Source organism: Nerophis lumbriciformis, linkage group LG08 (genome assembly GCF_033978685.3).
Source record: "Nerophis lumbriciformis linkage group LG08, RoL_Nlum_v2.1, whole genome shotgun sequence".
Taxonomy (NCBI): domain Eukaryota; kingdom Metazoa; phylum Chordata; class Actinopteri; order Syngnathiformes; family Syngnathidae; genus Nerophis; species Nerophis lumbriciformis.
The window spans coordinates 52970226-52983621 of record NC_084555.2 but is presented as its reverse complement, the minus strand read 5'-3'; the positions used below and the strand labels follow the sequence as shown (position 1 = coordinate 52983621).

At 38.4% G+C, this 13396-nt stretch overlaps 1 protein-coding gene across 2 annotated transcripts in view; it reads left to right on the top strand.

The window, feature by feature from the left end:
• mta1 (metastasis associated 1) overlaps nucleotides 1–13396 on the top strand; it is a 191144-nt gene that overhangs the window by 124071 nt on the left and 53677 nt on the right. For both annotated transcript variants that reach the window (XM_061969186.2, XM_061969184.2), the window contains exons 8-9: nucleotides 3049–3148; nucleotides 5203–5391. In XM_061969186.2, coding sequence (XP_061825170.2) covers nucleotides 3049–3148; nucleotides 5203–5391 — 289 coding nt within the window. The remainder of the gene's footprint in view (nucleotides 1–3048; nucleotides 3149–5202; nucleotides 5392–13396) is intronic.

Genomic DNA, 13396 nt, shown 5'->3' with positions numbered 1-13396 from the left:
TATCATTAAACACCTTTAACTTATTAACAAAAACATATATTTCATAAATAAGTAAATATAAATGATATATATGAATGAGGTAGATCCCCACGACTTGATCAATTGAAAAGTAGCTCGCCTGCAGAAAAAGTGTGAGCACCCCTGGCTTAGATCATTAAGAAGTAGAGATGTCCGATAATGGATTTTTGCCGATATTCCGATATTGTCCAACTCTTAATTACCGATTCCGATATCAACCGATACCGATATATACAGTTGTGGAATTAACACATTATTATGCCTAATTTTGTTGTGATGCCCCGCTGGATGCATTAAACAATGTAACAAGGTTTTCCAAAATAAATCAACTCAAGTTATGGAAAAAAATGCCAACATGGCACTACCATATTTATTATTGAAGTCACAAAGTGCATTATTTTTTTTAACATGCCTCAAAACAGCAGCTTGGAATTTGGGACATGCTCTCCCTGAGGTAATCCTGATACCCACTACAACTATGGGAAATACTACACTTTGACTTTCACAAAATGCATTATTTTTTTTATTTTTTTTAAACATGCCTCAAAACAACAGCTACAAAAACAATGAAGGCACACAGCTTCAGTCCAGAGTATACTAGAGTCATAAAGTAAACGATAACATTGTCCTCATTTAGTGAAGGCTGCCTGGTATACTGTATAACAGGAAATTATAAACTGGGCTCAATCTGCCCTGCTCTAACGTATTTGTATGAGTGTAACAAATGTGCTACAAGCTAGTGGTGAGTGCTTGAAGTGGCCTAGCAGTCAGTCAGACCTTCTGAAATGCTGCGTTGAGACAGGGCACCTCCGCTCACCGCAAGCTGCTTTCGGTGTTTGCTTTTCATCCATCTTCCGCTTGTATTCATCGTGTATCTCCTTATGATTCTTGAAGAGGTGGGAGATCAAATTGCTCGTATGGTTCGTCCTCGCATAACCAACTTTTTGCAGTCATTGCAAATTGCCAGTTTTTTTATCCGTCAGACACACTTTAAAATAATCCCAAACCATAGACATGGTGTCGTTAGTCAGTCACTGAGCGAGCTCGCTTGTTATTATTATTAGCCTTTATTTAACCAGGTAAAATCCCATTGAGATCAAAGATCTCTTTCCCAAGGGAGACCTGGCCAAGAGGGCAGCAGCAAGGTTACATTAAAAACAGTAAACAAATACATAAAACATCACATTTACAACATTAAAACTTGCTGACATGACACATGTGCATACAGACAAGGTAGACTGCAATCCTTTCACAGAAGCTTTAAACTCATTCAACGTAACTAGGGTTTGAAGTTTAATGTTCGATTGTAGGTAATCCAAGCCTTCGGTGCTGAAAACCTAAATGCTTTCTTGCCCAGTTCAGTTCTTACTTTGGGGACGACAAATTGCAGAACATTCATTGAACGAAGATTGTGACTTCCTTGTTTCTTTGTTAAAAGACAAGACAGATAAGATGGAGTGATACCCAGAATGGTTTTGTAGATGAAAACATACCAATGATTGAGGCGTCGAGCACATAAAGATGTCCAGTTAATAACCATTGAGTATAACACACAATGGTGAGTAAGTTGGTGATGAATCTCAGTGCCCCGTGGTACACACTATCCAGCTTGTGGAGACAACCAGCAGTAGCATTCATGTACAACACATCTCCATAGTCAATAACAGCTAAAAAGGTTGTTTCCACCAATTTCTGTTTCACAGTAAAATAAAAGCAAGACTTGTTTCTATAATAAAATCCCAGTAAAAGTTTCAGTTTTTTTTACAACATACTGAATGTGCTCCTTAAAACTCAAGTGGTCATCAATTAAAAATCCTAAATATTTAAAAGCAGATACTAACATAATTTGTTGCCCATTTCTTATTAAAATGTTCTCACACAGTGCTGATCTTACAGTTTTTGATGTGGTAAAGAGCATACACTTTGTTTTCTCTGCATTTAAAACCAGTTGAAGATAGCAAAGTTGTTCTTGTACTCTGTCAAATGCATGTTGTAGATATTTGAAAGCCTCAGCAAGAGTGGGTGCTGTGCAGTATATGACAGTATCATCAGCATAGAAATGGAAAGTTGAGTTTGGAATATTCTGTCCAAGATTATTTATGTAAATAGTGAATAATAAGGGGCCCAACACAGAACCTTGAGGGACACCCTTTTTCACTTGCAGTACGTCCGAGGAGGAACCTTCTATCTGAACAGCCTGAGTTCTACTTGTGAGGTAATTTGCAAACCATCCAACGGCTTGCTGAGAAAAACCAATAGCTGAAAGACGTTTGATTAAAATGACATGATCAACAGTATCAAATGCCTTTGAAAAGTCAATAAAGAGGGACAGACAGCACTGCTTCTTGTCAAGAGCTTCAGTTACATCATTTATAAACTTCATAGCAGCAGTAACAGAACTGTGATTTCTACGAAAACCTGACTGAAATGGTGACAGAATAAAATTGGTGTCCAAAAAGTGTTTTATCTGTTCACTGATAAGGGATTCAAGCACTTTTGCCAGAACAGAGAGTTCCAGCACGGGCAACAACACACTCTTGTTGTTGTTATGCTACGCTCGCGGCGGTTTGATGAGGTCATCAAGCGTCGCCAGTAAACCTCTCATGCTGCAGTCGTCGACTGCTGTGTTGTGTGTGGGAGAGGGGAGGGGCTGCTGACTGGAAGACGCAACTGCTCTGTACTGCTCCCTACGTCCGTGTTTTACCGGATATGTACCGCTCTGTACAGTGCCGTTTTAAAAAGTCATTAATTTTACTTTTTGATACCGATAATTTCCGACATTACATTTTAAAGCATTTATCGGCCGATAATATCGGACATCTCAATTAAGAAGCAAAATCTAAGGGTTAAAAAACGTTCATGACTTAATTCTTTGCCGCTTTGCTGAACTAACTTCTGAGGGTAATTACACAATATGCTGTAATCTGCGCTGAGTGGGACACATTGCGGTTGTCTTCATTTTTTTTTTTTTTTTTTTTTGTGTGCTAGACAACACAATACTGTGTAAAAGTAGCGCTTTCTTCTTTACAGGTCGGTGGGCACGTTCGCCAGAGCCTTGGACTGCAGCAGTTCTGTCCGCCAGCCGAGCCTTCACATGAGCGCTGCCGCAGCCTCCAGAGACATAACCTTGGTGAGACACACACACACACACACACACACACACACACACACACACACACACACACACACACACACACACACACACACAGGTTATCATTTGGAATGGGGACCAAGTTTTTGATCATCACTTGTGGGGACCACCCTTTCTACAGGTTGTGGAGGACCAAATTTAAATAATTTTGCATAATTCACACAAATTTGTACGTGACTACAGAGGACCATTTAAAAAAAGCAGAGAGTGCAGTACCAGCTACAGCCCGATGAGGGGGCTGCTGTGCAAATGTCTCACACTCAAACTAACCAGTAAACATGTTTTATGGGCCAAAGCTTAAAAATCACTTAGGCATCTTCAGAATACATCTGACTAGGGCTGCAACTAACGATTAATTTGATAATCAATTCATCTGTCGATTATTACTTCGATTAATCGATTAATAATCGGATAAAAGAGACAAACTACATTTCTATCCTTTCCAGTATTTTATTGGGGGAAAAACAGCATACTGGCACCATACTTATTTTGATTATTGTTTCTCAGCTGTTTGTACATGTTGCAGTTTATAAATAAAGGTTTATTTAAAAAAATAAAAATAAAATAAAATTGCCTCTGCGCATGCGCATAGCATAGATCCAACGAATCGATGACTAAATTAATCGCCAACAATTTTTATAATCGATTAGTTGTTGAATCCCTAGATCTGACTATCATTTAAAAAGGTTCCCCTTTAGGGGACCTGTTTTTTTGTCCCCATACCGTCAGAGGTCCCCTAAAGGTGACTGTGTAAACAGAGCCATGTCCCCATTAAGTAAGCATTGCCAGAACACACACACACACACACACACACACACACACACACACACACACACACACACACACACACACACACACACACACACACACACAGGTTATCATTTGGAATGGGGACCAGGTTTTTGATCATCACTTGTGGGGACCACCCTTTCTACAGGTTGTGGAGGACCAAATTTGAATAATTTTGCATAATTCACACAAATTTGTACGTGACTACAGAGGACCATTTTTAAAAAAAAGCAAGGAGTGCAGTACTAGCTACAGCCCAATGAGGGGGCTGCTGTGCAAATGTCTCACACTCAAACTAACCAGTAAACATGTTTTATGGGCCAAAGCTTAAAAATCACTTAGGCATCTTCAGAATGGATCTGACTAGGGCTGCAACTAACGATTAATTTGATAATCGATTAATCTGTCGATTATTACTTCGATTAATCGATTAATAATTGGATAAAAGAGACAAACTACATTTCTATCCTTTCCAGTATTTTATTGGGGGGAAAAAACAGCATACTGGTACCATTCTTATTTTGATTATTGTTTCTCAGCTGTTTGTACATGTTGCAGTTTATAAATAAATGTTTATTTAAAAAATAAATAAATAAATAAAAATGCCTCTGCGCATGCGCATGGCATAGATCCAACGAATCGATGACTAAATTAATCGCCAACAATTTTTATAATCGATTTTAATCGATTAGTTGTTGAAGCCCTAGATCTGACTATCATTTAAAAAGAGTTCCCTTTAGGGGACCTGTTTTTTTGTCCCCATACCGTCAGAGGTCCCCTAAAGGGACTGGACTCTCACAATATTATGTCAGACCCACTCGACATCCATTGCTTTCGGTCTCCCCTAGAGGGGGGGGGGGGGTTACCCACATATGCGGTCCTCTCCAAGGTTTCTCATAGTCATTCACATCGACGTCCCACTGGGGTGAGTTTTTCCTTGCCCTTATGTGGGCTCTGTACTGAGGATGTCGTTGTGGCTTGTGCAGCCCTTTGAGACACTTGTGATTTAGGGCTATATAAATAAACATTGATTGATTGATTGAAAGGTGACTGTGTAAACAGAGCGATGTCCCAATTAAGTAAGCATTGCCAGAACACACACACACACACACAGATACACACACACACACACACACACACCATCCCTTGTCAAGAAGTGTGCAGATGATTTTTGCTACCATGTAACACCGCCTCGAGCCTCTCATTTGCTCTTGCTCCCGTGTTTTTTTTTTTTTTTTTTTTAGTTCCACGCCATGGACACCCTCCACGCCACGGGTTACGACGTGACCCGGGCCATCGCGGCGCTGGTGCCCCAGGGCGGGCCGGTCTTGTGCCGGGACGAAATGGAGGAGTGGAGCGCCTCGGAGGCCAACATGTTCGAGGAGGCGCTGGAGAAATACGGCAAAGACTTCACGGACATTCAGCAGGATTTTGTGAGTATGCGTTCTTTTCTTTACGCAAATTACCATCAATGAGTGGAGTAGAAAACGGTAGCATGGGCATTGACCTCCACCAAGGCTTAACAATGCTAATTTGCATCAGCACCTTTTTTTTTTTATAGATACCCACCTCCTGCATACAGGTAAAAGCCAGTAAATTAGAATATTTTGAAAAACTTGATTTATTTCAGTAATTGCATTCAAAAGGTGTAACTTGTACATTATATTTATTCATTGCACACAGACTGATGCATTCAAATGTTTATTTCATTTAATTTTGATGATTTGAAGTGGCAACAAATGAAAATCCAAAATTCCGTGTGTCACAAAATTAGAATATTACTTAAGGCTAATACAAAAAAGGGATTTTTAGAAATGTTGGCCAACTGAAAAGTATGAAAATGAAAAATATGAGCATGTACAATACTCAATACTTGGTTGGAGCTCCTTTTGCCTCAATTACTGCGTTAATGCGGCGTGGCATGGAGTCGATGAGTTTCTGGCACTGCTCAGGTGTTATGAGAGCCCAGGTTGCTCTGATAGTGGCCTTCAACTCTTCTGCGTTTTTGGGTCTGGCATTCTGCATCTTCCTTTTCACAATACCCCACAGATTTTCTATGGGGCTAAGGTCAGGGGAGTTGGCGGGCCAATTTAGAACAGAAATACCATGGTCCATAAACCAGGCACGGGTAGATTTTGCGCTGTGTGCAGGCGCCAAGTCCTGTTGGAACTTGAAATCTCCATCTCCATAGAGCAGGTCAGCAGCAGGAAGCATGAAGTGCTCTAAAACTTGCTGGTAGACTGCTGCGTTGACCCTGGATCTCAGGAAACAGAGTGGACCGACACCAGCAGATGACATGGCACCCCAAACCATCACTGATGGTGGAAACTTTACACTAGACTTCAGGCAACGTGGATCCTGTGCCTCTCCTGTCTTCCTCCAGACTCTGGGACCTCGATTTCCAAAGGAAATGCAAAATTTGCTTTCGTCAGAAAACATGACTTTGGACCACTCAGCAGCAGTCCAGCTTTTTTTTCTCCTTAGCCCAGGTGAGACGCTTTGCGCGCTGTTTCTTGGTCAACAGTGGCTTGACACGAGGTATGCGGCAGTTGAAACCCATGTCTTTCAAGCGTCTCTTGGTGGTGGATCTTGAAGCACTGACTCCAGCAGCTGTCCACTCCTTCTGAATCTCCCCCACATTTTTGAATGGGTTTTTTTTCACAATCTTGACCAGGGCACGGTGATCCCTATCGCTTGTACACTTTTTCTGACCACAGTTTTTCCTTCCCTTTGCCTCTCCATTAATGTGTTTGGACACAGAGCTCTGAGAACAGCCAGCCTCTTCAGCAATAACCTTTTGTGTCTTTCCCTCCTTGTGCAATGTGTCGATGGTTGCCTTTTGGACAGCTGTCAAATCTGAAGTCTTCCCCATGTTTGTGTAGGCTTCAGAACTGGACTGAGAGACCATTTAAAGCCCTTTGCAGGTGTTTTGAGTTAATCAGCTGATTAGTTTGTGGCACCAGGTGTCTTCAAAATTTAACCCTTACACAATATTCTAATTTTGTGACACACGGAATTTTGGATTTTCATTTGTTGCCACTTCAAATCATCAAAATTAAATGAAATAAACATTTGAATGCATCAGTCTGTGTGCAATGAATAAATATAATGTACAAGTTACACCTTTTGAATGCAATTACTGAAATAAATCAAGTTTTTCAAAATATTCTAATTTACTGGCTTTTACCTGTATTTCTTGTTTGAAAATGATTAGAAAAATTAAATATATACTGTATTTTCCGGACCATAGGGCGCACCCGATTATAAGGCGCACTGCCGATGAGCGGGTCTAGTCAGGTCTATTTTCATACAAAAGGCGCACCGGATTATAGGGCGCATTAAAGGGGTCATTATATTATTATTTTTTTCTAAATGTAAAAGACTTCCTTGTGGTCTACATCAGTGGTCCCCAACCACCGGTCCGGGGACCGGTACCGGTCCGTGACGCATATGGTACCGGGCCGGAGAGAAACATTAAATAATTTATAAAAGACTGCATTTTCTCCGACTTAACTTTGGCCTGTCCCACCAGACCAGGAGTGTCAAACTTGTTTTCATTGAGGGCCGCACCGCAGTCATGGCTGACATTAGAGGGCCGCTTGTAACAGTAAATAATTGATTTTATTGTTTTTTTTATTTAAAAAAATAAAATAAATTCAAGCTGCAAGCAGCGTTGGTCGGGCCCGCGTATTTGGCAGGTGCTAGTCCTAAGTGTCCCAATACTTTTGTCCAGTTTTAGTAGTACGTGTCCCAATACTTTTGTCAAGTTGTAGTCCTAAGTGCCCCAATACATTTGTCCAGTGTAGGTGTCCCAATACTTTTTTCCAGTGGTAGTCCTAAGTGTCCCAATACTTTTGTCCGGTGGTAGTCATAAGTGTCCCAATACTTTTGTCCGGTGGTAGTCATAAGTGTCCCAATACTTTTGTCCGGTGGTAGTCATAAGTGTCCCAATACTTTTGTCTAGTGTACCTACCTTGTCTGCATTGTGTGGGCACGCTGGTGCTTCCTGCTTTTAAGCAGCCATCTTAAAAAAACAGCAGCGCAGCAGCATCAGCGCAGCGGTTCTTTGAAGGGTCATAAAATCAAAACCGGAGCTGTTACAAAAACGCTGTTCTGTACTTTTATACACAAGGGTTCAATCTCTCTCTTGTGTTAGTTTGAAGCCGAAACGACAAACGTGCTCAGAGGAGATAGTTTTTGAAGGAAGGTGACCGGTTTTTACAAAAAAATTGTTTTGAAGGGGGAATAGCAAACTTCCTGTTGATTTTTGCGGGGGGTTGTCAATCTATGAAATGTAGGTCTAAGTGAGACCTACATAGAGATTTTTGCTTCATGTCTCTCCGACCTTCCCAGTGGGAGTTACAGGCAGTTTTGTCATTTTTTTCTTCCGAGGAGCAGTTTTTTCAGCGTTTTATTCAAAAATTGCGCTAGAGCGCAAATTTGAGATTTGGGGTTAGGTTTTTTTTATTAAATCGCAATTTTTGCCAGTCCTGATGTGTGTGTTCAGTTCGGTGAGTTTTGAAGCATGTTAAGGGGGTCAAATTACAGCTCAAAGAGGCAAAAGTGACTGTTTTTAGTACTTTTTTGTCTTGAAGGGGGAATTGCCAACTTTCTGTTGATTTCTGCCCAAGGATGTACAATTATGAAATCTAGGTCTAAGTCAGACCTACATAGAGAATTTTGTTTCATGTCTTTCCGACCTTTTTAGTGGGAGTTACAGGCAGTCTATTTTTTTTTTTCCCTAGGGGGCGCTAGAGCGCAATTTTGAGTTTTGGGGTTCGGTTTTTTCATTAAAAGACAATTTTTGCAGGTCCTGATGTGTGGGTCAAATATGGTGAGTTTTGAAGCATGTTAAGTGGGTCAAATTAGTGCTCAAAGAGGCGGCCGGAATAATAATAATAAAACCTTACAAATTCAATAGGTCCTTATGTCCCATTGCATAAGGACTCCCTTTGGGAGTCCTTATGCAATGGGCCATGCGGGCCCTAATAAATAACAGTCAATTATAAATGAATTTGCCTATGAATTTAAATATATATTTTTTAATTTTAAAGTAAAGAGTAAAAAAAAAATCTGCCGATTTTACCACTGTTTTTTTTTACAGAAAAAACTGGCAGCTTAGTTGCCAGTAAAATATTGTACTGTAAAATATATGGTGTTGTCTTTTTCATTATTATTATTTTTACAACATATTTCTGTAAATAGAATTACAGTACTGCTGTTTAATTTTATTTTGGCAACTCAGACACCAAAATAAAATGTGGTACCATAAAACCATCAACCGTGGATTTTACAGTAAAAAAAAAATAAAGAAAGACTGACAGTTCAGTCGACAGAATTTTACTGTAAAAAAACAAACATTGGTCGTTTTTTTTCCAACTTACCGTAATACGCTGTAAAAAAAAAAAAAAACCTCTCTAAATTTTACAGTAAAATCTATTGGTAATTTTTATAGTGTACAATTTGATGGATAATAAGTTAAGCAGATATTTAAGTATTTATTTGGATTTTGACCAACAAAGTTAGATAATATAATATTTGTTGCAATATTGGACACAATTGTTTTCCCTGTAAAACTAAAAAAAAAAAAAACCTAATATCTTTAGTAAGAAAATAAGAAAGTAGAGAAAGAAAATATAAGGTATTTTATTGAAACATATTATTTCCAGGCTTTTTCGAGCCATATGAAATGAGGTGGAGGGCCAGATCTAGCCCGCGGGCCTCGAGTTTGACACCTGTGCACTAGACACACCAATGAGCTTGTTTATAGATGTACAATAAAACTCCTCATGGGAAGTCGCCGTTTGTTATATTTGTTATAACTTTGTGACATGATACAATGCATTAAAGGGGTCATTATGTTATTATTTTTTTCTAAATGTAAAAGACTTCCTTGTGGTCTACATCAGTGGTCCCCAACCACCGGTCCGGGGACCGCTACCGGTCCGTGACGCATATGGTACCGGGCCGGAGAGAAACATTAAATAATTTATAAAGGACTGCATTTTGTCCGACTTAACTTTGGCCTGTCCCACCAGACCAGGAGTGTCAAACTTGTTTTCATTGAGGGCCGCACCGCAGTCATGGCTGACATTAGAGGGCCGCTTGTAACAGTAAATAATTGATTTTATTGTTTTTTTTATTTAAAAAAATAAAATAAATTAAAGCTGCAAGCAGCGTTGGTCGGGCCCGCGTATTTGGCAGGTGCTAGTCCTAAGTGTCCCAATACTTTTGTCCAGTTTTAGTAGTACGTGTCCCAATACTTTTGTCAAGTTGTAGTCCTAAGTGCCCCAATACATTTGTCCAGTGTAGGTGTCCCAATACTTTTTTCCAGTGGTAGTCCTAAGTGTCCCAATACTTTTGTCCGGTGGTAGTCATAAGTGTCCCAATACTTTTGTCCGGTGGTAGTCATAAGTGTCCCAATACTTTTGTCCGGTGGTAGTCATAAGTGTCCCAATACTTTTGTCCGGTGGTAGTCATAAGTGTCCCAATACTTTTGTCTAGTGTACCTACCTTGTCTGCATTGTGTGGGCACGCTGGTGCTTCCTGCTTTTAAGCAGCCATCTTAAAAAAACAGCAGCGCAACAGCATCAGCGCAGCGGTTCTTTGAAGGGTCATAAAATCAAAACCGGAGCTGTTACAAAAACGCTGTTCTGTACTTTTATACACAAGGGTTCAATCTCTCTCTTGTGTTAGTTTGAAGCCGAAACGACAAACGTGCTCAGAGGAGATAGTTTTTGAAGGAAGGTGACCGGTTTTTACAAACAAATTGTTTTGAAGGGGGAATAGCAAACTTCCTGTTGATTTTTGCGGGGGGTTGTCAATCTATGAAATGTAGGTCTAAGTAAGACCTACATAGAGGTTTTTGTTTCATGTCTCTCCGACCTTCCCAGTGGGAGTTACAGGCAGTTTTGTCATTTTTTTCTTCCGAGGAGCAGTTTTTTCAGCGTTTTATTCAAAAATTGCGCTAGAGCGCAATTTTGAGATTTGGGGTTAGTTTTTTTTTTTATTAAATCGCAATTTTTGCCAGTCCTGATGTGTGTGTTCAGTTCGGTGAGTTTTGAAGCATGTTAAGGGGGTCAAATTACAGCTCAAAGAGGCAAAAGTGACTGTTTTTAGTACTTTTTTGTCTTGAAGGGGGAATTGCCAACTTTCTGTTGATTTCTGCCCAAGGATGTACAATTATGAAATCTAGGTCTAAGTCAGACCTACATAGAGAATTTTGTTTCATGTCTTTCCGACCTTCCTAGTGGGAGTTACAGGCAGTCTAGTTTTTTTTTTTCCTAGGGGGCGCTAGAGCGCAATTTTGAGTTTTGGGGTTCGGTTTTTTCATTAAAAGACAATTTTTGCAGGTCCTGATGTGTGGGTCAAATATGGTGAGTTTTGAAGCATGTTAAGTGGGTCAAATTAGTGCTCAAAGAGGCGGCCGGTATAATAATAATAAAACCTTACAAATTCAATAGGTCCTTATGTCCCATTGCATAAGGACTCCCTTTAGGAGTCCTTATGCAATGGGCCATGCGGGCCCTAATAAATAACAGTCAATTATAAATGAATTTGCCTATGAATTTAAATATATATTTTTTAATTTTAAAGTAAAGAGTAAAAAAAAAATCTGCCGATTTTACCACTGTTTTTTTTTACAGAAAAAACTGGCAGCTTAGTTGCCAGTAAAATATTGTACTGTAAAATATATGGTGTTGTCTTTTTCATTATTATTATTTTTACAACATATTTCTGTAAATAGAATTACAGTACTGCTGTTTAATTTTATTTTGGCAACTCAGACACCAAAATAAAATGTGGTACCATAAAACCATCAACCGTGGATTTTACAGTAAAAAAAATAAAGAAAAACTGACAGCTCAGTCGACAGAATTTTACTGTAAAAAAACAAACATTGGTCGTTTTTTTTTTCCAATTTACCGTAATACGCTGTAAAAAAAAAAAACTCTCTAAATTTTACAGTAAAATCTATTGGTAATTTTTATAGTGTACAATTTGATGGATAATAAGTCAAGCAGATATTTAAGTATTTATTTGGATTTTGACCAACAAAGTTAGATAATATAATATTTGTTGCAATATTGGACATGATTGTTTTCCCTGTAAAACTAAAAAAAAAAAAAACCTAATATCTTTAGTAAGAAAATAAGAAAGTAGAGAAAGAAAATGTAAGGTATTTTATTGAAACATATTATTTCTAGGCTTATTCGAGCCATATAAAATGAGGTGGAGGGCCAGATCTGGCCCGCGGGCCTTGAGTTTGACACCTGTGGTGGGGTGTATATTGTAGCGTCCCGGACGAGTTAGGGTTCTGGGTATTTGTTCTGTTGTGTTTATGTTGTGTTACGGTGCGCATGTTCTCCCGAAATGTGTTTGTCATTCTTGTTTGGTGTGGGTTCACAGTGTGGCGCATATTTGTAACAGTGTTGCTGTATGGCTGTTGACCAAGTATGTCTTGCATTCACTTGTGTGTGTGAAAAGCCGTAGATATTATGTGATTGGGCCGGCATGCAAAGGCAGTGCCTTTAAGGTTTATTGGCGCTCTGTACTTCTCCCTACGTCCGTGTACACAGCGGCGTTTTAAAAAATCATACATTTTACTTTTTGAAACCCATACCGATAATTTCCGATATTACATTTTAAAGCATTTATCGGCCGATAATATCGGCAGTCTGATATTATCGGACATCTCTACTATTAATGTTACTTTTGTTTAAAAAAAAAAAAAATTTTACCTTGAAAATCTTTTTTTACCTGAAAATCTTTTTTTTCCTTGGAAAAATTTTTTACCTTGAAATTTTTTTTTTTACCCTTAAAGTCATTTTTTACCTTAAAATTTTTTTTTACCTTGAAAAAATGTTTTTTACCCTGAAAATCATTTTTTACCTTGGAAATAATTTTTCATTTCCGATATTACATTTTAAAGCATTTATCGGCCGATAATATTGGCAGGCTGATATTATCGGACATCTCTACTATTAATGTTACTTTTGTTTAAAAAAAAAAAAAAATTTTACCTTGAAAATCATTTTTTTCCTTGGAAAGATTTTTTACCTTGAAAAAAATTTTTTTACCCTTAAAGTCATTTTTTACCTTAAAATTTTTTTTTACCTTGAAAAAATGTTTTTTACCCTGAAAATAATTTTTTACCTTGAAAATCATTTTTAATTTCCGATATTACATTTTAAAGCATTTATCGGCCGATAATATTGGCAGTCTGATATTATCGGACATCTCTACTATTAATGTTACTTTTGTTTAAAAAAAAAAAAAAATGTTACCTTGAAAATCATTTTTTACCTTGAAAATCATTTTTTTACCTTGGAAAAAAATTTTACCTTGAAAATTTTTTTTTTTACCCTTAGTCATTTTTTACCTTAAATTTCTTTTACCTTGAAAAAATGTTTTTTACCCTGAAAATAATTTTTTACC